Raw genomic sequence first — 24,995 nt, forward strand, 5'->3', positions numbered from 1 at the left:
ATTGTTAGGCAGTATATATATATATATATATATATATATATATATTTTGAGGATATAGCCGAGAGTTGTGAAAATTCGTGTTGAGTAACAAACTGTTTTGAAACTAATGTATTTGAGAAAAGCAAAAGGGGAGAAGTGCATGCAATATAATGATATTGTGTACGTTTGATATATACTTATTAATTATTTTACTGTAATAAATTAATTTATTAAAGTAGAGTCCAGTGACTCTTTAAAATTAATTCTTAAACTTCAAGAACTAGAAATGTCAATTCTTAGACCTCGGACATCGTGTCAAGAGTCGAGAGTTCAAATCCTCGTCTCACATATTATTCTAAAAAATATATATTTAAAATCTCTCGATTTCATGCATTTTAATATTTTTCAATTTATTATAATATTTGAGCGAGTGATGATAAATGTAACTCAAACCCATTGGTCCTGAGCCTATCTTTTTGGGCCGAGCCAGCCCGACAGAGGATAATAATCTCCTGCAGCCAGAAACAGAGTTCGAGAGATGCAATCGTCTCTGAGTTCCCTACCATGGCCGGCTAATCGCAGAAGCAGAGTTCCGATATCTCACCAAATCGACCAAACGACGAAGTTTCGATGTCGTTTTCAACTTTCTCAGCTCCTCCAGCAACTGTCCCTCTTTGCTTCAATGGCCGCAGAATCCCCTACCGCGGCTACCATGTGAGTGTTCATAATTATCCATTACTCACTTTTAATTCTGCTTCATTGTCGGTTGATCCTGATGAAGATTCTAGAGCATTAGAATTCCTAAATATGTTTGGAACTGAAAACAGAAAATGGGGATTAAGTCTTTTTAGAATTACATCATTTTTTCAAACAGTTAAGGATATTCTTCACAAAATGTGAATTCGAGTAGCGAAATAAGTGATCATGGCAAGAACTACGTCACCAATCAGATGGTGAGATTTATCATCGTAAATATTGTAATTAAAGAGAGTGGGGTGGGGGCAGGAACAACCTGTGGAAAATCATTAAAAAAATTTGGGGTTCAATTGTCGAATATTTTATTAAACTTCCTTCTTTTTCTGAACTTTGTGGGTGCCTTTTGCTTATTGGTGAATTTAGATTGGGCCAGATAGCTTCCGATCAGGAAGAGCTTCCAATTTCTGCCGGATCTTTCGTGGCTTGAAACTCTGGATAAGTGAGAGCCTAAGCGTTCTGCAACATAATGGGAAATCAGGACTATCACAGAAGTTCAAGACTATAAAAAACCATAAACAGGACGAATTTGAAAAACCTTTTGAGGAAACTTTGTCACATGCATGGCAAGTCCCTGAAGCAGTCCCAGAATCAAACTTTTCCAGTGGTTAGTCCACGTAGTTGCCTTCCATTCTCTCATTTACTATATTTTTTGTGAACTAAACTAAGCATCTTGATTCAACAGATTCCAATTCAGAGGCAACTAAAGTAACTGCACATCCTGCAGCATCTGGTAATCTGCAAGGTGATGCTTCAGTGGATGCTGAAGTTTCCTCAGCGTCTACTTCGCCGTTGCCACAGTCACTTATGCCAAACTACGTCGCCGGGGATGAAAAGGTACCATTGCTCAGTATTGCTGTCGTTGGAGCTACTGGTGAGCTAGCAACCAGAAAAATTTTCCCAGCGCTGTTTGCGTTGTATTATAGTGGCTTTCTTCCTGAGGTAGGGTGATCTTCACTTATATAATATAAGTATTGTTATCCCAGTTTTGTTTTCAAAAAGTTCGGTTTAAAATGCATTCCACTCACATGCTTCATCAAATTTTTTGGTCAGCCCACTCTTACTTTATCTAGGGGCACATACGTTTGTGCCACTCATTGTCGCATCATATCATATTCACTTATTAGTCCAATCAGAATTTTGTGTCACACATTTTTTTAGTATTGTGGAGAATGGTATGCATAATATTTATTTTCACTGGGTATTGACATATTCCAGGTTATTGAAGAGCTGTACCTCAAGAAATTGAATGGAGATTCTTTCTCAAAATATAAATTGAATGGAGTTTGCATCTCCTAGTTTGATATCTATGTGAACACAAAGTTGATTTACAGCTGTTCTGATATTCCATGGTTGCAGAATGTCGGCATTTTTGGTTATTCGAGAAAGAACATAACAGATGAAGAACTACGGTCTATTATATCTGCCACTTTAACTTGCCGCATTGATCACCAGTATGCTTCTGAATTCACCTCCTGGATGATATCTCTATATTATCTAATGTCAAGTATTAATCATATAAGAATTCAATGCTATGATGTCCATTGTTGAGAAAATTGGAAGTCAAAATCCAATCTAATCTGCTTGTCTGATTAATGATGGAGAATGTATCTCGAATAGTAACACCATAAATGTCTTTAGCTGCTATCTTAGTATATGTCCAACTTGAAGTTATACATGTCAAGAGGGGAAAAAATAGGTTCAAGCATGCAGTGGATGATTGTCAAGGCTCGATTCCTATAGTGAAACGGGCTTTTGTACTTTTAAATTGCAATGTTTGTGCCAAATTGATGCAGCACCTCACAAGGTTTTTTTAAGAAATGATTCAATGCCCTTTCATTAAAAGGCTTGAAACCTCAAGCTTAAGAATTACATGAGTAACTATTGTTACTGTGCAGTAAAAGTAAAGCTACTAAAATAAAAGCTATAACAGTAGCTAATAATCGAGAAAAGCTATGAAGAGCTACTGAACTACATCAATTTCCCCGACCCCAAAATGAAACTCGTCCTCGAGTTGAAAAGTAGTGGAGTTAGAAGGCGGTGAACAATCCGCAAACTAGAAACTCGCTTCTTCTTGTGGTTCAAAAATACTCCAACCGAAAATGTCTTTTTTAACTCATCAAAAAAACGATAAAGTGACCAAATTGAATTAAATCCCAAGAAATTTTGATGCAATAATTTGTTGAGGCAAAAGTGTTCCAAATTATCAACATTCTTTTCCTCGGGATCCTTCGGAAAACTACCCACTTTCTTCTTCTTGTATTTACATTCTTGAAGTCTACTTGGATGGAAGAGCTTTCTTGCATTTTCTTGTAGCCGATGTTCTTGAAGTTCAATTGGAGAATCTTCATCTCCTTCATCAAAATAATCAGCAAAACTCAAAAGAAATTCATCCTCTATGTTATTTGAACTTATCCAAGGGAGTTTTCTTTGGAAAAAATCAGAAGCCAGTAAAAGATTCTCCCTCTTTATTGGTTCATCTTGACAATTCTTATGAAATTCTTGACCCAAACATCTCAATAAAGATTCTTGTTGATTCTTTTGCCCGTTAACATATTGCATTTCCACTTCAAAGAACAATGTAGCCGAAGAAAAAGTAGAATCATCATCTGTTCCTATCAATTCTTCATCAACCTCTTCTTCCCCATCAAAATAATTGTCAAACTTGAGAAAAAACTCATCCTCTTGTTCAATTGCCACAACCTGAGAAGAGTTTTGGATTCCACAATTTCTGAAATCAACATCGAAGGCAGCAACTTGAGGCAAAATTGAGTTACCTCTTTCATCCTCTGAAATTTTTGTTGGTCTTATGAAATCATTTGAAGTGTCTTCACTCTTTTGGTGGCAAAATCTTCCCATCTCGGTTAAGGTATCACTTGGGTTTTTTTCTCTAGTTGGGAGTTTTGTAAAAGAAGAAAGAAAAATTCCATGGCTGTTGTTTGGAGTTTGGTGGCAAAATACCTTAGTCTTGTATGAAACTAATTTGTTAAAATTCGTACAAACTCCAACATTGTTGCTTGAACCTTCTTGGTGTACAAACTCCAAGATTTTGGTTGAAGTCTTGCCGGACAGCTCTCAGTTCTTGGAGCATTCTTGGTTCAAGAACATAATCTTGGTACCTTCTAGGCTGCACAAGGTGCTGTTCTTGGAGGTTTCTTGGTCTCCGATTGACTTCCTGGACTCTTCTTGGTGGTGTATGGTACCTCTCCGGCAGGTATTTAGTCCTTTGATCCTCCATCCACATTTCTTGATCCAATCTTGTAGAATTTTGAGGAGGAGTTCTAACCGTAGCTTGCTGTACACTCATTGCTTCGAGCTTGTCATGGATGATCTCCAAAATTTGTTTAATCTCGCCGACATCCTGCTGGATGGTTTTCACCTCTCCTTCAACCGACAGCAAGCGTGCGGTTGATGATCGTGGCGAGAGAATGGAGGCTTGCTCCACTTCTTTGTTGACGAGAGAAGAGTCACCAATGTTGATCAACTTCTTTCCCGCCATACAACCCAGAAAATCGGGATGCTCTGATACCAATTTGATGCAGCACCTCACAAGGTTTTTTTAAGAAATGATTCAATGCCCTTTCATTAAAAGGCTGAAACCTATTTATAGAGGTTTCAAGCTTAAGAATTACATGAGTAACTATTGTTACTGTGCAGTAAAAGTAAAGCTACTAAAATAAAAGCTATAACAGTAGCTAATAATCGAGAAAAGCTATGAAGAGCTACTTAACTACATCACAAATACAATTTGGTGAGGCCAAGTGTAATGAGTTCTGTAAATATTTCTGCAACTCTAATTGTTAAACATATGCATTGTGTTTGGTGTAACTGGTAACAAAATTTTGGTGAAATGAATATTTTGTTTCTTTGTAGACAAAATTGCAGTGACAAAATGGATGCATTTCTGAGTAGAACATTCTATGTCAATGGAGGTTATGAGAATAAAAAGGGCATGTCAAAGCTCAATTTCCTGATGGAGCAGATTGAGGTATGGAGCCACTCACTGATTGAGAAAAAGATCTTTCTATTGCATTTCCTTATGTTCAATTTTCCAATATGCAACCGATGTCTTTGATTAATGACACTATAAAATAATTATCATTCTGCAGGGGTATTCCAAAGTTAACAGGATATTTTACCTCTCCGTGCCACAAGATGCCCTTCTAGATGTTGCAAGCTCTCTGTCGAGTAAAGCTCAAACGCAAAAGGGTTGGAATCGTGTTATCATCGAGAAACCTTTTGGCTATGATATGGTGTCTTCTCATTTCTTGACAAAATCTCTTCTTTCTCAATTTGAGGAAAAGCAAATTTACAGGTGTATGTTCTCATTATTTGTACTTACATATCACTAACACTGTACTTAATAGCCAGAACTTGCACAATCGGAGTGAAAAGTTGACCATTTTTTTTCGTTTTGCATATTTCTTTCTTTGTTTTAGATTTCAGCTAATAACTTGATCTTAAACCATCACGTTTCAGGATTGACCATCTTTTAGGGAAGAACCTTATTGAAAACCTTACAGTTTTGAGGTTTGCTAATTTAGTTTTTCAGCCACTATGGAGCCGTACATACATAAGCAATGTACAGGTACAAATTTTATAAAGCAAAATCTAGTCCTTTCACATTCAATACTCACTAAAGAAATAAAAAAATATTACAGGTCATTTTGTCAGAAGAACTTGGAGTTCAAACAAAAAGGTTACTTGGTAGTTTGCTGGTTTTACCTTCGTCTTGGTATTTTTGTTACAAGATCATCTACAAGTATTGAGTTCCTTCCATGCAGATTTTTGGATGGTGGTGGGATAATTGGAGACATAATACACAGCCATATACTACAAACTATAGCGTTACTTGCCATGGAACCGCCCATTAGTCTAGATGGTGAAGCTATTCGAAATGAGAAGGTAAATATAGACTTTTCAATAAGTTTTTATTGTTGGTCCAATGTAAATGAATAGGCTATTTCCAGGTTAAGCTTCTGAGATGCATTCGTCCATTGGATCCCAGTGATGTTGTACTTGGACAGTACAAATCTAGTACTAAGGACAAAGTCAACCTTTTTCTCGAGGACCTGACCCCAACGTATTTTGCTGCTGCTTTGTACATTGATAATGCACGTTGGGATGGTGTCCCTTTTTTGATCAAATCTGGCTTGGGACTAATCAAACACAGGTAAATTCTTCTTTGGTAAGGCTGTTGGATGTCAGAAAAATGTAGGACAGATAATTTGTCGCCAACTTGTCATTCCATAGAATCTGCTACATTGTTTGAGAATGTAAGGACCTTATAGATAAAAGAGGGGAATGACAAATAGGAGAAAAGGAGGTCCACTGGTGAGGGAAATTAAGAACTAAAAAGATGAAAGGAAGGAGAACTCAATAGCTGAAGTATAAACCTCGGTTTTTACCAAGGGGGCCTTTCAGGGCGTGGATTGAGAGAGAGGTCAAATTTGGGTTAAAAAACCAACAGGCTTGAACAATAGCCCACTATTCAACCTCCTCACTCACCATTTTCGTAAACCCAGACTTCCTAAATCTACATCTCAAGTTGGATTTTCTAAGCTTTGACTTATAAACTCTCCACTTAAACCTTTTTCCGCACCCAGGTTGAAGATATCGAACCCGCACCCCAAATGCCCCTTAAGTGCTGGCTAAAACAAACCATTATAGGAAATCTTATTCTTATGAGAACTAGTTCCGGAACATAGGGAAAATATTCCAGATAACGATAATTTAACATCTCTCGATAGTCATACTCAATGATAATTTTACTTCCTGTTCTTCATAAACTGATTTGAGATTCATTTATTCTTACAAGTCAAGCTGTAGAGTTGGTTCATCACTATTAATTTTGAAATACCAATATCCTTGAAAATGCAGTGTAGAGATCCGTATACAATTTCGCCAGGTTCCAGGAAACATTTATCGTGAGCACATTGGGTATAATACTGACTCTGCAACTAACGAGATCATTTTGCGCGATGTACCTGAAGAGGCCATTCTTGTGAGAGTTAACAACAAGGTTCCTGGATTGGGATTGCGATTGGATTCTCCAGAGCTCAATTTGCTTTACAAAGACAAGTGCGTCCATGCTTCAAGAATTTGAATTATGGTCCCTTTGTGATTGCTAGTTGCAATAAAACATAGTTTTGATGCAGATATTTCTTTTTTATTCTCCCTTGTCCATTTTAGTTTCTCTCCCATACTGTAGGTACAATGTAGACATGCCTGACTCATATGAGCATCTCCTCATTGATGTCATCGATGGGGACAGCCATTTGTTCATGAGAAGCGATGAACTCGCACTCGCATGGAATATCCTAACTCCGATCCTGAACGAAATCAACAAGAACAACATAAAGCCCGAACTTTACGAATTCGGCGGCAGGGGTCCCATCGGAGCGTATTATCTCTGGGCAAAACACAGAGTTCGATGGGTCGAGGAGTAAGCAACAGCCAACACATTCTGTAGCAAGATATATGTCAAATGATTGATGAATCATTACATTCCTCATCCAAACGCAGAGTCTTGGACATAAAATTTCAACCCAGTAGAACCACATGATGATGCAACTGCTGGTTTCAATTCTCAACTTAGTTCCTTGTGCTGTTGCATAGAATTAATCTGCCATTGATTTACAATGGAAGAATATGAGGATGTACTGTACCACATGGATTGAATCATTGAACCTAAATTATTGTGACAGGGAAGAAACTGCTTCCCTCTGTATATTAGTGTTTGTATTTTTCAATACAGAATGATTGCCACAGGAAATTATCTAAACTGAGTTTCTTTGATGTCAAATTGTAGCAGAAATCAAGAATAGGAAGAGCAGAATGTGGACAAAGGTAAAAGATGTTCATTAATGGCAGCCAATACAGGAAGTGTAGGATCCACCAAGACTTGAGAAGTTGCAGTCAACAAATCATAAACCAGGCCGCCAGGAAAATGGTGGAAATTAAGAAAAGAGAATGCCCCATGATCCTGACAGCGTTAAATCACTCTTGGATTGGGTCAAATCACAATTTCTTTTAGGGTTAAATCTCATCTTAGTCTTTTAAATTTTACACTCATTGCATTTTGGCTTCGTTTCGTATTTTAGTCCCGGACTTTTAGAAAATAATAATTTTAGTTTTTTTGTTTAACATTTAACAAATAAATAACGTACTTTCAAGTATGTGTGTTGATGTACTTGTGTGATCATAAATTTAAGCCTCGGTCGAGGTAAATATTGGGCGAGCATATTTTAAGTAGAAAGAGAATAGTAAGGATCGAAATGAGTTATTATTATTATTTTTAAAACACTTAAAAATTTAGGGACTAAAAGGAAAAAAAAAAATCGGATTTAAATGTTTTCCTTTTATTTGTCTAAATTTGGGTTTGAATTTTCTATACGAAAAGATGGGGACTTTTGGAATTGAATGTGTGTTTTTGTAAAGAAAAAATAAAAATAAAAATTTAAATTTAAATTATATTTATGCTGTTTTAGTTATTGAATGGTTGCACTTGGAAAGAAAAAATCAATTTTAAAATTACTTATGACAATTTTAAAATTTTAAAAAATCAATTCAAAATTTTCTTTGAATAGATGACTCTTTTAACCATAAAAAAGTCTTAGATTTTATATTCGCACAAAAAATAAAGTTCAAAAATTCAAAATCAAAATGGACCTTTCTATTTTTTAAAATAGAACTAATTTATTTAAAATCTTGCCCTTACTTTATTATTATTTTTTTTCCTTTTTCTTTTTTGAACTCGGGATGAAGATTTACTGATTTATGTTTGATTCACTATTTTGTACTTATATATACAATTTTCTCACTTTCTACAAATAAAATAAATTGAAACTATGGCAAGATTAGTCAACTACATGGTTCTCTTTTAATCAAAATGTGACTAGATTCGTATTCCCAATAAATAATATAATATAAAACAATCAAGAATTAAAAAAAAAAGAATAAAACATGACATTCCATGATTAACGAGTCTACTAAATGGTTCTCTCACATAGATAAATTATTGGAGAAGAACACCACTGTATTTTACAACGATAAACTCATACCTCAATTATGTAAGGTTAGTAAAGAGGATACGGGTTTCAAATTTGCATTTGTTATTAAGTACAGCTACATCGTGATAACTTCATTCAATAGCTCAAGAGAACAAACTTTTAAATATTATTTTGGTTCTTGTACTTTAAAGTTTTGTTCATTTTACTTCATGTACTTTTGAAAAATCTGTTCTGGTTCATGTACTTTAAATCAGTGCAAGTTTAGTCCATTCTTTCTCATTTTTATCTTATTTATTTGGATTCAAAATTTTAACGTAATACTTTACTCACTAAATTGGTTGAAATATAACTCTAAATTTGTGTAAAATTTATCAAAATAATCATTTTTTAAAAAGTACATGAACCAAATTAAAATAAGTCAAAGTTTTTGTTCAGTGCAACAATTTGAACATATAGGAGATTGAACTTACAATCTCCTCGAACAAAAGAGAATACGTCAATTACTACTAAGTTAGGTTCAACGTCGGCAAATAAATCAAAACCGCACGAAATAAATAATTATTTTAAAAGCATTAAAAAAACAGGCAAAATACACAGCACCAAAAAGAGTATCTAAACTATAAAAAAAAACCCATACTTCTTTTTCTCCCTTTTTAGTAAAATTCATCAATCCCTGAAAAACTTGTCTGGAATATTTCAATGTGAACCGCCGCTCTTTCTCTCTGCAATCCATTTCTGCCAAAAACAGTAACCATTGCAATACCCCCACTTCTTCTTCTCGCCATTGGAGGACCGCAATGGAATCAGTAAGAAGAAAAAGAAAGCTGCAAGACGACGAGAAAGAAGCCCAAAAAGAAGATGAAGAAGAGGAGGAGAAAATGAAGCTGTTCTTCGCTCTGATCCAAAACACCAAATCCATTCGCGACCGCGTCAAATCCAAGCAATCAGCACCACAGCAAGACAAATCCAAAGGGGTGTGGAATCCAAAGTTCCAGCCAGAAGATTTCATTGAAGACTGCGACAAGAAATCAAACCCCACCCCTCAATTTGCTGCTTCATCTTCGACAAAACAGAGGAACAAGCAAGAGGAGGAAGAACAAGGAAAAGACAAGGTTGAGGGAATTGAGGATTTGGACCTTAATCTGTCTCTTTAAGGATTCTTTGTGTCTTTTGTCTGTAATTACCACTGTTGCTTGCTCTTGATTCCAATTCTAAAGCTCTCTTCTCGTCCATTTTGTTCATACTTTTTGAGGCTGCTCTGCTTCTGTTGAGGATTTATTGAAGTTTTTTGGAACAAAATCTAGGAAAACTAGAAAACCCCATCATCAATATCAAGGGGAAAGTTGAAGATAAGGTCATTGAAAGTCTTCAACTTCAACATTGTTTCATCTTGATGAGCCCATCTCATTGTTCTTATCACATCTTACTTTGAATGTTAAATAATGGTTAAAGTAACAGTTTGGTCTACTTTTAAGGGTATTTTAGTTATAGAGTTTCATAATTACCAGTTTAGTTACAGAGCATGTGTATAAATTCTCACTTTTGAAAGTATTTTAGTTGTCTAAAAAATTCTCACTTTTTGAAAGTATTTTAGTTGTCCAAAAAATTCTCTTGAAAGCATTTTAGTTGTCCAAAAAGAAATGAGAGAAATAATTCATGTATTTATAGACGTGGGATCCTTTCAAAGGTGGATTCTCAAACACGTTCTTTAAGATGGGTTCTTTTTCGGCTCATCAATCTTACTTGGAATGTTAAAATTATGATTAAATTACCGGGTTTGATTACAAAGTAGGTGTATAAACTTTCTTTTAGAGATATTTTAGTTCAATTGAATGGAACGAAGAGTGGAATCCATGACCATTCCTGAATTTCACTAATTTTGGATAAGTTTTAGTTCTTAACAGCAGATCCATACACAAGACATTGACAGCTCTTTAGCTTTCTAGCATTTGCATGTTGACATGACAGGTGTGTTAAAGATGGACACTTTCACAATCCCCAGTGACCCTTTTTTTAATGGGGTCATTTTTCTCAAGCCCTTTTTTGCTTTTTTGCAAAAACTATATGCTATTAGATTTCATTTGCTCATCAAGATGGGCAGCTTTTGGTGGGTTAGGTGGAGAGATCTTTCCATTTTCAATGCATTTGCAAAGAATTTATTACCTCCAAAACTTCTCAAAATGAAGTAACAGTTGGAGAAAGTTTGTGTTTTTTCTTGATGACATGAATTTGAAAGATCAGTTGTGGCAAAAGAAATCAAAAGGCAAAGGTGGTGTTGAATAAGCTGTTGAAAGTAGTTTGGAAGCCACAATCTTGTTTGCTGCTTCTGTGTAATGAATCCCATCCCAACTTATGAACTTGGAATCTTCACTGCAAACTTCATATCCAGGTTGACCACATGTCACTCTGATGTCGTAGTTGTATGGGGGTCCTCCCGCGCCACAACACGCCATCAGAGGATTGGGGAAACCTGCGAGACGAATACGGTTTACGTGATTTGTCGATTGATATCAGATTTGTTCAGCGAATTTATGTTTGATGGGTTAATGTTATGTTGGAGATCTTACCATGTGATGAGGAGTTGGCGATGAGATCATATTTGATAGCGTAGATATCAACGTAGACGATGCTTGCATCCTTCATTTCGGATCTCATTTCCCGGCATAAATGACTTAATTCCATGTTGAACAATGTTGCTGCGGCATTGAAGATCGAAATGCATCCATGTGGGTCGCGATCTTTCGTGTGGAACAATGAGAGCTTTTGAGGCAGGCAACCTAATGGCCCTGTGTTGTGTATCCAAAACTTCCTTCCCCCTTGATCATACAAAGCCTAAAATCATTGTATACATTAGAAGAAAGACGAATCAGAAAAAGGAAACTATATCCATTAATCATAAGCACTTTATAGGTGTTTAATGATAAATAACTATAATGTTTGGTTGTACGCTTTTAAAAATTATTCGAAGCACTTGAACCAAAAAAACACCGAATTAATTTTAAATCACTCTCGAGCATGATAATTTTGAGTCAGAAGTGTTTTTGGTCATAGTAAAAATACTTTTGACGCACTCCCGAACATAGAATGATAATATGAAAAGCCTACCAAGACAGCAACTCACTCACCTTCACAGCATTCTTGATTTCAAAAATGACTGATGGGATTTGCTTAACCACTTGGGAGTAGGAAAGATTTTTGGAGAAAGAGTTAGCTATGTCATTTTGGCCAATGTCGATCATATACAATGCGTTCCTAAACCCGTTATCGTCAATCAAATTCCCATTACCTAAAACAAGATGGGTAAGCTCAATCGACTTAGTTTACACATAGAAATGGAAAAAGTGACAACGACAACATCTCCGTTTTGGTAGAGTTCAAAGAACAACATACCCGCATTCGCATTAAGAAGTTCGAGAGTACGAGCCTTGAAGTGAATGAATTGCATTATCTGAATGTTGAGTGAAAAAGGAACATATTTGGGGAGAGTGGAAGATCCCACAATTGCAAAGTTTGCCCCATTTCTGAAATTTGATCCTGCTAATGAATCCATATAGGGATTTAACAAGTTTGTGTTCAAACTCTCACCTACAAAACCAAAAGCAAACAAATTTCCATTATAAGTTAAACAATATGTGGAGGTGAGGGATTCGAATTCCTCTTTTGATCGATAATATATGTCTTAACTAGAATTATGGTCAGGTTGACTGTTTATCTTGTATGTTTTTTCTAAAATACAAAATTTTTGGAAAAGAGCTCATAAATAAAAACCATTAGAAATAGGGGTTGGGAGTTGGGTCTTACTATTCCATTCAAAATATCTAGATTCGGTTATGAGATTGATTGAAGGGATTATTTCTTAAAAAAAAATTGGATGCCAATCAACAAAATTCAATTTACAACCTCTACCAATCATTCATTTTTCTTTTTATTTTTCTAATGATTTGACAGTAAGGAATGGAAACTTTTATCTCTTTTATTCTATTTGACACAAATAATTAAACATATAACAATTTCATTCTAACTAATTCTATTTAAAAAATTATAAAGAAAAAAAAAACTTACTTTAATAAACCACATAGACATAGGATTGGCTTAGTGGATTGGAAGAAAAAAAAAGGACTTGAAGAAATTATTTTAAACCCCTTTTTCAATTTTTTTTTTCATTTTTAGTTAGAAAAAATGTAGAGGTGGATGATCAGATTTTCTAACTTTAGGAAAGATAATGGACACTTCATCTAAGTTTGGATCTAAGTTAGGATATTAAGGACCTATTTGGTATGTAATTTGAATTTTGCTTCCGGTTTTCAAATTCACTTAATTAAATAGATATTAAATAGTTGAAATTTTGGAACAATATTTACTAATTTTTTTTAATACAACATATGAAGTTAGGAGATCGTATATAATTACCGATACGTTAGACTCGTTTTGGCTAGGTTGAACTAAATATTTAATTGATAACTAATACTAGTTCACAAATATATAGTAGTCGAACAATTTTTTAAATTGAGATTCAATTTTCAAATTTGTTATAAAATACATGTCCGAATACACTAAAAACATAGAATTCTATCTCTATTTTTTTTATTTAATCCCTTATTTTTAGATTTCTATTTTCAATCACCCACCAAACCCACTCTAGAATTCCACGAATTTTCTCAACCAAATGCCTGGAGGGACAAATTAGAGAAAAAAAAATTGTAGGGACAAACAATTATTCTACTAGATTAATTGAACTCAGATATTCATAAATTTACAAAAAAAAAAAAAAAGAATTGTATATATAATATGTTACTTTAATAAATAGAATTCACACAAAATGCATTCAGATCTAATCTACACCGCTCACACAAAATGCATTTGGACGGCGAGATCTAACGCCACGTAATGGAATCAAAAGAGGGAGGGCCCACTTACAGAGGAAGTCGATGAGGAGGCGGCCGTCGGAGAGGCGGCCGGTGGATCGGCGGAAAAAGGAGCGGCCGTTGGGAGAAAGAACCGGGAAGCCAATGCCGGCGACGAGGCCGCCGGTGTCGGAGTTGGAATCGCCGAAGTTGAAAATGACCGGCGGCCGGCGGCACTGAGACGAAACCGGAGGAAGAAGAAGAAGAAGAATGAGAGAGAGAGAAATGGCGAGAATGGCGGTGGCGGCCATAGCCACTGTACAGTTCGAGCTCTCTCTCTCTGATCTCTTTTTTCTTTTTTTGGGTTGTGTTTTGTCTTTTGGGCTTTGAAGAAAAATAAAGAGCCAATGATATATTTGACAACTGTCGGTGCGTCGCATTTCGTTTGAATTCCCTTTTTTTTTATGGGTTTTATTGATTGAAATTGGTGAGTGTTTTCTTTAATGAAAAATTAAAGTTTTGTACTTTTGTATACATTTCATATGATGAATCAAAGGTTGGATTCAAGAAATTGACTCAAATAACGTTCAAAAGTTTTTGAAATGTTCAAATAACCCTCTAAATGTGTTCAGATGACTTACTTTGAGTATGAATGATGTGTCAAAGGAGATGAAATGACCAAAATGTCCTTACTTATAAGATATGATCGTTGGAAAAAACCTTGGTCAGGATCATACTAATTCCCACCCAGGAATCATTAATTCACAACAACTCATGCCTTTAATTTTGCTGCTTTTGATTTCTTCTTAAGATTGGACATTGCTTTGATTTTGAAATAGGTTGTCGTTTTTAAATTTAGTTTCGTATTTCAACATGATTCTATTAAGGTTGACTATGAACCTCGGGCGGAAGTTATGGTTTCTCGGCTGAGTTTCATAAGAAACAATGAACCTCGGGCAAGGTTTCGCAACAGTTGATAGAAAAAAGTTGACGCAACCTCGAGGTTTCTAAGCCTCTGTCATTTTTCTCGGGTTCGACCTCGGGCAAGGTTGAGCCCGAGGTAATTGAAAGAGGCTCAACCTCGAGAAACAACCTTGAATGACGTTTCAAATCTCTTCAACCTTACTCGAGGTCCATCTCACTTCCCCCGAAATACTTCTTCGTCTTCAACCTCTCATCACACCACTTCAAACATTTCAAATCAAACTCTCGCAGCCACAGACCTCAAATCCAACATAAACGAAAAATCGAAGAAAAAACAGGGAACGAAACAGAGAAGAACCCCAGAAAATAAAATCAACAGAAGAAAACCTGAATCGATACAATATTATACATGTATTTGTTCATCTAAATATTGAAAAACTGAATCGACACAAATAAACAACCATTCAACTCCTCAAACACACATAAAATCGAAACCAATTGCCAAGAGAAACAAAAATTAAGAAGAAATTCGAAGGGACTGCGAAGAAAAATCGAGAAGACGAACTGGGGCTGAAAACAGCGAGAAAGGGGGAAAGGTAGCGCGAATGGTTTGATTTTCTGAACAAAGAGTAGTACTGTAATTTCGCTACCTTTTAAAATTAATTAAATATTCCAAGGGTCGTTTAGGCACATTTTAAAGGGGTGGGTCATTTGAACATTCCACCAACTTTTGAAGGTCATTTGAGTGAATTTCCCAAATGTAATCAATTGATGGTTGTAATTTAAGAAGCTCCGAAGATCTACGCATCAGTGTAGTGTTAAATCCAATCTATTATAATGTCTAAATCAGATAATTGGTTCAATACAATGGAGAAAACATAGGGTTATGTGTGAAACATACCTCGTGCTTTAGGCTACTCCCTTCTTATTTATAGAGTGAGGCTTTTCGAGTTGGCTCGAATTGACCTACTCAATTGGTTAGAGACAGCTTGACCTAGTCGAGTCTAGTTTGATTTGGTCAAGTAGTTTAATTTGGCTCTCTTTGACCTCACTTCAAGTGAAATTTTACTACGATAATTATACTCCTAACATAATCTCTAATCTATCTTTCATTAAATGTAAAAATTTTCTTTTGGTGGATCCATTGAGTAAGATTAAATTTGATTTTTATGGTTTCATCTTAATTTCAAAAGTTAATCCTGAATTTTTCTTTTCTTTTGTAGTCAAATTAAATCCTGATATACAATAAAAATGTTGTTCCTGAGATATCAAGATCTTCCACTCTTCTAATCAATTATGGGATATTGTTTGCATCGCAATAATATTGTTACTATGATGCCAAATCGACATCATATCGTTTGAAAGATTACAAAACTATGTTAAGTATGGTTAAGGAATACCAAAAAAAAAAAGTTGATAGTTAATATCTTATATCATTAAAATGTGCCTTCTTTTTCGATGCTGTTTTAGTCAAATCTATAGGTGGTCATTTGACATGTATAGGTCGATTAAGATGTTTGAAACTCGAGAGTATCATTCTTTCCTTTTTTTAAAACAATGAATTTTTTAGCTCAACTCTGAAAATTACGTCAAATCAAATAAATTATTAGATTTACTCAATATTTTAAGGTTTTTACCATCTATATATTATGAGCCGAATAAAGAAAGGAATGAAATTGAAGTCCCACAATGGGAGAATATAAGGATGGTCTCCATGTGTTACAAGTTGTCCCAGATTGGAGAACTATAAAAGAGCTCATGAGCTTGAATTTTAACTAAGCGGTATTTGCTTTGAAAGAGTGTTTTGCGTAATTGGGGTCGGGGAGAAAAATCGGTGTGATTGTAATAATTTTTCGCATAATGGATTTTGTCGTGGTTTTTTCTCCGGTTTGGAATTTTTCTATATTAATTCTCATGTTTCTTTATTTTATTGCTTTATTTAAATTCTCGGTTATTGGTAGGAGCAGGAGATCTTTTCCATCAACATTTTGAAATGCAGTCAAAATATATATTGATATCAAATAAAACATCCAACTCTCACATTTAACTATGAAGATATCTATTTGTCAATGACATGTCGCTGTCAGTTGATATTGTTACAAAAATAAAATCAAATCCCAAATGACCATAAAATGTTCTCTTTTAATATTCAAAAGGTAATAATTAATTAATATTCAACACAGTCTTAATTAAGACTTGTTAAATGAATCCGGCTAAATTTGTTTTTTAACATCTACTCATAAAAGTGATATAATTGAAAATATATAATGTACAGGTCTAAATTGAAAAAAAAAACTAAATAGAAAAAATATCTAAACATTAGGTGCTAGAACATATATTTACCCATTCAATGAATTATAAATTGTATTTACATATAGTCAACATTTTTAATATTTGTTGGTTTTTTATATTTCTCAACTATATTTTAAATAAAAAAGAGATTTTTCGTCCATTTTGATAGTACTATTTTCATACTAATCTAAGTTAAATAGTCAAAGTACACCTATACCTTTTGTTAAATGTTAAATGTTGAAAGTTATCAACATGTAATGAATGAAAATTTTAATTGTGTAAAAATAAAAAAAAAAATCTTTAAAATAATAATTTTTTGAAAAAAAAGAAAATTTTGAACTAGAAAGCTCATAATTCCCCTACATATATATATTATATGAGATTTTGTAGAGATTCAAACTCAGATCGAAAATATATACCTAATCAGTTGTGAGTTATGCTAAAGTTAATTAGCTCGATACATATGAGATTTTAATGAAAATTTTTCCAAACCAAAATAAATTTAATTTTTCTCAACTTATCTATATATTATTCTTTTGTATGCCAACTTTCTTTCATAATTAAGTTGTTATTTATTGCCATTAATGGTGGCATTGCAGGTAGGTTTATCCTCTGCCCACATTATATATTTCCAAGGAAAAGCTTAATATATGGGCATGACTCATTTTCCAACATTAATTAATCCTCTCCCCCATCCAATCACATTCCACCACCTGGCACCTAGTCCCCAAAGAATTTAAACTAAGCCATGCAAAAATCCCAAATGAGCTGTATAATTGCAACAAAACAAGAAAAAAAAAGGTTTGGCAAATGGAAAAACCCCAAGTGGATCTCATTTATTTCCCTTTTGATGGAGTTTGAGATTAATTAATTATGGAGTGTTTTTTTGCTTTAAGTTCTTTTAATTCTTCTCCCCTTACAAAAAAAAGACTTTGCCTAATGGCAACTTTCTGTTCCATGCAAATGCCTATAATATATGTATGGTGTAACAAAACCAATCAATTTTCATGATCATTTCTTCTTTTCTTGAATGAAGTTCTTTTCTACGACGTGAAAACGAGCCTAGCTCACGAGTAATTGGCATATATTTAAAAAGTTATGAATTCGATCTCCGACCACCCTCCACATATTATGTTAAAAAAAAAAAATTCTACGACTCTTCTCAAAAAATTTAATCCAACTAACCTGCATTTAGCAATACTTTTGTAAAAGTGTCGTAATAGCCCACAATGACAACGGTTGTGTCAAAACCCTTTTCATCGGTAAAACATGAAATTATTCAACGTGGCTACCACAATATAGTTGCCCTCTTTCCTACCTATTATGCAATGGTTTATCAGAACCAAAATTTTAGTTTCCTTTCTCTAGTATATCAAGTTGAAAAAAATTTCTATTACTCTTGCTATTCTCTTTGTTCGTTCTATACATATTCTTTAATAATGTTGGATCCCACGTTATTTTTAAACAAAAATATAGTATGAACCATACTACCATAGTACTAGAAAATTTTCCCATCCAACAAACACTATAAAACCTCCGACCACATTGTTCCAGCTCTCTTTTATATACACTTTCTCTCCCTCTCTCCCCATAGCTTCACCATAACTTCCCATACTTCTCTCTCTCATGGCTTTACCTGAAAATAATTTTCTCATCCTCTGAGGAAAACTCTCTTTTTCTCTCTCAAGAAGAAGAAGAAAACAAATTAAAGAACACAGTAATAATGGGGGAAGATATAACAGCAATCTTGGGGATGGTTGTTCTGCAAATATGCTACGCTGGTTTGAACATAATCTCAAAGCTCGCCATGCAATCTGGAATGAACCCTCTCGTTCTTCTCACTTACAGGCAGATATTTGGCACTCTCGCCATTGCTCCTTTTGCCTTTTTTACTGAAAGGTAAAAAACAAAACAAACAAAAAAACTGTTCTTTCTTTACTTTCTTGTTTGATTTCTTGGTTTTCGTTCGTATGCAAAATTTCATTCCTTTTGCAGAAAAACGAGGCCTAAGATCAGTGTTGCAGTTCTGATTCAGATTCTTTTGTGTTCCTTATCAGGGTGAGTAAAATACACTACAACAAATATAGCTTTCAAAGACGAAAAAATGTTCATCGCATAATAAGCAACGGAAAAAGCCTTCTATTACTTGAAATGCGACGACAAAGAAAATCGTCGTATTAAAAAGCGATGGAAAGCATTTTCGTTGCATTTTTAAGCGACGAAAACTTTTCGTCGCCAAGTCTTCAGCTACTCATTTACGAGGATGAAACTTGTGTTTCATCGCTAATGAACGACAAAATTTGTGTTGAAAATGAAATAATGTGTTGTTTGTGTAGAGCAACAGCAAATCAGATACTGTTCTTCATTGGGTTGAAGTATACAAACCCAACAGTTTCAAGTGCTATGGCCAATATTCTTCCAGCTGCTACTTTTATCCTTGCTGTTCTTTTCAGGTAACTAAAATTACCCTTTTTATACATTTTCTAAAATTATCCTTGCTGTACTTTTGTCCGTATTAAGAATTATGTTCGAATTCCTGAAATATTATTTCGTCCTCAATTAGCTTGGGATTCGTTCCTATCTTTTTTTTTTAATACAACATGTGGGGATGAGAGATTGAACTCATAACTTCCTGGTTAGAGATATATGTCAATTATCGCTAAGTTATATTCGCTTTGGCGTTCGTTACTATCTTCGAATCCTCATTTCATATATATTTTTTAATGTTATTAATTTCCATGCCGATATTAAAAATATGATTAAAAATGTTAAATATATCCTAACCCAATCGCTTAATTTTTTAGATTTTTAGTAACTTAAAGAAAAAATTAAAATATTTTTCCCTTAATTGAAAACTGATAATATTGATAGAGTCACTTGTTGGATCCTAGGTTAATTTACAAGTCCACAAATAAAATGGAGTGTTAAGAATATGAATCAAAAGATTAAATATATTTGTATCGTTATCAATTTAAACTTTTGAGTTCAATGGTAATTTAAGTAAACGGTCTCACACGAAATTAAGTGCATTTTTTAATTGAAAATTTTGATATATATTATGTGTTTTGGCAGACAAGAGAGTGTGAGAATCAAGACCAAGCCAGGGCTTGCAAAGGTAACAGGGACAATTATATGTGTTTGTGGGGCAATGCTACTGTCTTTCTACCATGGACATACCATTGGCTTGGGTGAGTCCAAAATTCACTGGGCATACATTGAGAGAATGAGGGACAGAAACCCGAACCGTCAAGGAAACCATGTCGTTGGCTCGATATTGTTGCTGTGTAGCTCTTTTGCTTGGGCATTATGGTTTGTGATCCAAGTAAGTTTAGCTAGCCCTAATTTGCTAATCAAGCAATTTGAAACTATACTTGCTAACTTTTGATCATCAGGCAAGACTTAGTGTCAAGTTTAAAGCTCCTTATACAAGTACCACATTGTTGTGCTTCATGGCCTCCTTCCAATGTGGAATCATAGCTGTGATTTCGGAGCACAACATTGCTGCTTGGTCTTTGAAAAGTACGAGTAGACTCGTCGCAGCTCTTTACACGGTAATGTTATAGTACGTACTTACTGCTCGATCGTTACACGATGTTGTTTCGAAACTTTAGACGACTGATCTAAAAGAAGCATATATATGCCTCTCTTTTACAGGGAGTTGTGTGCTCTGCATTGACATTTAGCATTACTTCATGGATCATACAGAGGAAAGGTCCTCTCTATGTCGCTATTTTCACCCCTTTATTGCTCATCATTGTGGCTATCCTCAGTTGGGCTCTCCTCGGCGATAAACTTTACGTTGGAACGTGAGTATCCATATCGATATGTTTTGATCCAACCCCACAATAGTATTATTATCAAATAGTCGTTTAACGAGTTTGAGTTGCATTACTATCATTAAGAATAATGTATATAAAATCTTCAAAAGGACTAGGTTAATTAAGAGGGAATGAGTTTAAATCTCATGATGGCCACCTACCTTAGGAATTAGTAATTCTTATGTATTTTCCGACACCAAATTAGTGTTGTAGGGTCAAGAAGTTGCCCTGTGAGATTAGTCAATCGAGGTGCGTGTAAGCTGGTCCGAACACTCACAAAGATCAGGAAAAAAAATGTCTATCAGCCTAAACCTTTTAGGTTTGAACCTCTAACATTTGCTTCCCTACTCGATTTTGTACTTATTTTCAAACCCGTAAATAAAAGGGAGTTATAAAGATAAATGTATAATTAAGCTTTTAGATTTAGTGGTAGTTTTAAGGACGGATTTCTCATATTTTTGTATTTTGCCTCTCTTTTTAGTGTAATAGGCTCTGTTTTGATCATCATTGGGCTTTATGCTGTGCTGTGGGGAAAGTCCAAAGAGATGAAGCTGCAAGATCACAACATGGAGAAGCCAACAATAGAGAAGCTGCCAAATGGGACTCATAATAATATTGATGAAAAAGATGACATGGAAATGCAATTAAGCTTGAAATGAAGGTTTTATGATTCCCATATGAATTTAAAGAAGTTTGGAAAAAGAATGGAGAAAAAAAGAGGCTTCCACATTCAAAGGTTCCTTTGGGGTTTCAATTTTCATTGTGTAAAAGTTCTCTCTTTAGCCAACTCAATTTTTTAAAACAATGTTCTCAAGAATTTGTAATTTTCAATCATTTATGTCTATAAATTTTGTATTGGCAATACTCTCTGTTTGATGGAGAACATGAGGCTTAAGAAACATGGTGTATTGGGGACCATAACCATATATTTATATGGTTAATCCTAGAGTTTTCCGATCACTCATACATCCATTAAATAGCCTAAATATAATTGCTACCCACATATGAATTAATTATTAAATCAATTCCAACATTTTGTTGATGACCATGTTAGTAAATTTTGTTCGTTTTACTTGAAAATGTAATCTATGGTAAGTTAGAATAATATATTAGACTAATACACACTATCAGCAATTTTAACATTCATCAACCAATAAAAATATATAACTAAATATTATTAAAAGTTTTATAAATGTTAGGAATTACTACATATATATTTAGCAAAAAGTTTTATAAATGTTATCGATGAACCATGTGAAAACACTTCTCGTTCTTACAAAAAAATCATTTCAACTCACATGAAAGAATTCGGAGAAATTTTTAAAATTTCATTTAATAACGATTTTGTTTTAAAAAGTTATGCTTGCTTCCATTTGTTATAAACACATTTGAATATCTAACCAAATCAAGTTCCTAAAAGTAAAAAGTAGTTTTTATTTTTAAGAACTTAGATTTTTTTATTTTTCAACATTCTGACTTAATTTTTTAAAATGTTTTTAAAAAATAGATCAAAATAAAGCTTAATATTATAAAATATAAAATATAAAACAAAATGCAAACCAGACCTAAATTAATTAAATTTCACCCACTAAAAAAATTGTAGTATTTTAAAAGAAAATGTACGATGGACCATGCCGGTTGTTTTGAAACAATTTATTTTTTTTAACATTGTAGTCTTAATTCATACGACCAAGGTTGTCTTTACCTCGTACAAATGACTAAAGGTCATTTCTTGAAAAGACGATTGTGCTACGTGTTAACAAATTAATCGTCTATTCAAGGGACGACTTTTTCTCCCACATTGGAAAGACGATTTTTAGCTACTTGGACAAGGTTGTTTCAAGATTAACAAAAATAATTTCAAAATAATTCAAATAAAAAGGGATCAATTCTTCTTTTACCGACCAAAAAAATATTTTTAGTATAAAAAAAAGTACCAAAAATATTTTCAGATTTCTTATATAATACAAATACATATATAGAGTTAAAAACCCTAACGATCACCCAACTCCGGCGTAAGCCTTAGCGCCGCAACCCCTCTTATATAAAAACCCCACTTCCACTCCCCTGTTCTTAGTTTCTTCGCGGAAAGGTCATATTCCTTTGCTTTTTCTTCTCTCTTTGATGTGATTTCCCATTTTATGTATTGATTTTCTATCCATATTCACTTATCTTGAAACAAATTTCGTTTGGGCACGATTATCTTGTTACTTGTAACCATTTGGGTGATGGGTTTGCTGCGATCTCGATTTCAAGCTGGATATGAATTGCCTGTTTCTACTAACATCTGGGTTCAGATGGTTATGCATTTATTTGCTTAAATCTTTGATTTTTGTTAGTCCATTTTGCCTACCACTTGTGAAAGTTACTGTTTTCGCATTTTATCTTTTGTTGTTCTTACTGGGGTCTTCTGATGAATTTGTTCTTCTGTAAACTTTATTGTCTCTTGTTTGTTACACTGGTATTTGGTGGGATATTGCGTTGGTTTTTGATAAGAAGGCATTGTTCCTTGTATAGGCTTATAATTAGATTAGTTATATCTTCCAAAATTGTTAACATTTCACTTTCCTTGAAGATTTGATCTTAGCCGGTCTCCTATGAGATACCCTGACTAGTTTTTTCCCTCTAAATAATCTTGTAGGGGAGGAGAAATCCATTTTTTCCCTTATTTGATAAGTTTGAATTAGAAGATTCCATATGATTATCAAAACACTTCTTCTAATTACAATGGTGTGTGTATGTATAATTTTTATACATCTAAAAGCCAGCTCCAAGAGACAACAAGACTAAAACCTTGAAAGATATTTTCAAACCTCTCAAATTCTTACCACTATCATGTGTAGAAATTGGCTATTTATGCTATTGGTATTGGTGTGCTTATGGACGGTCTTGTGCTGATCAATTTACCATTGTCAGCACACAACAAAAACGTAAGCTACACTCTTGCCATCTTGTCTTTCGAGTTTTCCTGAAGTTTAGAGGAAAATCTATCCGTGTTAGGGCAGATATCAAAATCACAAATTGTTTGGCTGTTGGTTATGTGCTTATGGACGGTCGTGTGCCGATTTATTTACCGCTATTGGCACACAACATAAACCTAAGCTACACTATTGCCATTGTGGCTTTTTCAAGTTTCCCTCTGTAATCTGAGGTGAAGCTATGCATGCTATGGCATATATCTTAATCACACATCTCGCAGCCAATTTGACAGTTTATGGTTGTCAGTCACAATGTGCTTATGGACGGTCGTCTGCCAATCAATTTACCGTGATTGGCACACAACATAAACCTAAGCTATACTTTTACCATCATCATGTTTTTCAAGTTTTCCCTCGCTTGTGTTAGGAAAAATGATCCATGATGTGGTGGATATCTGAATCACATGTCTCATGTCTGTCTCCATCCGTGTTACTGTCGGTTGCAATGTGCTTATAGATTACATGGTCCTGTACTGATTTAACTAGTCCTGTTCATGTCTACTCGTTAGCATTCATTGCCAGTATTAGACACTTGCATCTTGTGTTGTTCAAGTTCTTCCTTGTGGCATTTTAGGAATAGTGTCCATGTGCTTACTGATTTGTCTTGTTTCTTCTGTCTGTTACCAAACCTATTACTGTTTATATTATCCATACAGACATCTATATTGTTTGAAATCGATGTGCTTATGGACGGTCTTGTGCTGATTCGATCGTTAAGCCATCAGCACATAACAAAAACCTAAGCTACATTGAGGTTGCTGCATTGTATCTCTCCAGTTTTTCCTAGAGTTTATATGAGGAAAAACTTTCTACATTGTGGCTACATCAGCACATAAAATTATATTGTGAGGATGCACTTACACACTCAACAGAGTCAGATTATACTTTTGGTGATTTTGCCATTTATGATTGATTTGCTAAGTCTTTGCCCTCTGGCCATCCCATTTTTTGCCAAGGACCATTTTATTTTGTGGAAGTATGATTGTAGGTTTCTTGATATCACTAATAAAGCTCGGTCTTCGACCTGCCATGGATGGCGCTGGTACTCAGGTAAAGACTCTTTTGGGTGGTGGTTTATGCTTGCAGGCATATCCAAAGCATATTTCTGAAGATGTGTTCTTAAACTGCTCTCGGGTCATCGATAAAGACTATTATCTGTAATTGACGTTCTGGAGTTTCGAAAGGCACCCCCTCTTGAGTCTCTATTTGAGATGTAAATGAAGCAGGAAGAATGGAGAAATAATAGTAAAGCAAGATGGGAAACAGGGGTAGGAAGATAGGAAGTTGAGTGATTTTGACTTAAAATTTTAATCCTAATTCCTAGGGCATGCAACCAAATTAGACTGTTTTCGTTGTAGAGATTAAATCCATGGATGATATAGAAAAAAAAAATTA

General features: G+C 34.4%; 4 protein-coding genes across 5 annotated transcripts; 3 read left to right on the top strand and 1 right to left on the bottom strand.

Moving 5' to 3' along the window:
* Positions 1 to 435: 435 nt before the first annotated feature.
* G6PD4 (glucose-6-phosphate dehydrogenase 4) lies at positions 436 to 7,516 on the top strand. 2 transcript variants are annotated; one of them, XM_088127845.1, is made up of 12 exons: positions 436 to 693; positions 1,099 to 1,339; positions 1,418 to 1,674; positions 2,092 to 2,186; positions 4,606 to 4,720; positions 4,842 to 5,047; positions 5,212 to 5,320; positions 5,394 to 5,431; positions 5,517 to 5,637; positions 5,703 to 5,905; positions 6,613 to 6,813; positions 6,925 to 7,066. In XM_088127845.1, the coding sequence occupies exons 1-12, from the start codon at positions 610 to 612 to the stop codon at positions 6,941 to 6,943; spliced, it is 1,689 nt and encodes a 562-aa protein (XP_087983971.1). In that variant the 5' UTR covers positions 436 to 609; the 3' UTR covers positions 6,944 to 7,066. The 2 variants fall into 2 exon arrangements, with proteins under 2 accessions (XP_087983971.1, XP_022156430.2); XM_022300738.2 differs by having other exon boundaries at positions 448 to 693; positions 6,944 to 7,516.
* Positions 7,517 to 9,332: 1,816 nt separating this feature from the next.
* NIMIN-3 (NIM1-interacting 3) lies at positions 9,333 to 9,976 on the top strand. Its single transcript, XM_022300686.2, has one exon. It carries the CDS (start codon positions 9,542 to 9,544, stop codon positions 9,896 to 9,898), a length of 357 nt encoding a protein of 118 aa, XP_022156378.2. The 5' UTR covers positions 9,333 to 9,541; the 3' UTR covers positions 9,899 to 9,976.
* Positions 9,977 to 10,871: 895 nt separating this feature from the next.
* Positions 10,872 to 13,986, bottom strand: LOC111023262 (GDSL-like Lipase/Acylhydrolase superfamily protein). The gene is made up of 5 exons (XM_022300654.2): positions 13,662 to 13,986; positions 12,135 to 12,329; positions 11,870 to 12,030; positions 11,312 to 11,576; positions 10,872 to 11,214 (listed from the first exon to the last, which is right to left on the bottom strand). Exons 1-5 carry the CDS (start codon positions 13,897 to 13,899, stop codon positions 10,982 to 10,984), a joined length of 1,092 nt encoding a protein of 363 aa, XP_022156346.2. The 5' UTR covers positions 13,900 to 13,986; the 3' UTR covers positions 10,872 to 10,981.
* Positions 13,987 to 18,259: 4,273 nt separating this feature from the next.
* On the top strand, positions 18,260 to 21,577 carry LOC111023321 (WAT1-related protein At1g09380-like). The gene is made up of 7 exons (XM_022300737.2): positions 18,260 to 18,703; positions 18,800 to 18,862; positions 19,141 to 19,257; positions 19,877 to 20,126; positions 20,197 to 20,355; positions 20,459 to 20,610; positions 21,104 to 21,577. The coding sequence occupies exons 1-7, from the start codon at positions 18,528 to 18,530 to the stop codon at positions 21,279 to 21,281; spliced, it is 1,095 nt and encodes a 364-aa protein (XP_022156429.1). The 5' UTR covers positions 18,260 to 18,527; the 3' UTR covers positions 21,282 to 21,577.
* The last annotated feature ends 3,418 nt before the right edge of the window (positions 21,578 to 24,995 follow it).

Source organism: Momordica charantia, assembly GCF_013281855.1.
Source record: "Momordica charantia cultivar OHB3-1 chromosome 8 unlocalized genomic scaffold, Mcharantia_2.0 BLBB01000008.1, whole genome shotgun sequence".
Lineage (NCBI taxonomy): Eukaryota > Viridiplantae > Streptophyta > Magnoliopsida > Cucurbitales > Cucurbitaceae > Momordica > Momordica charantia.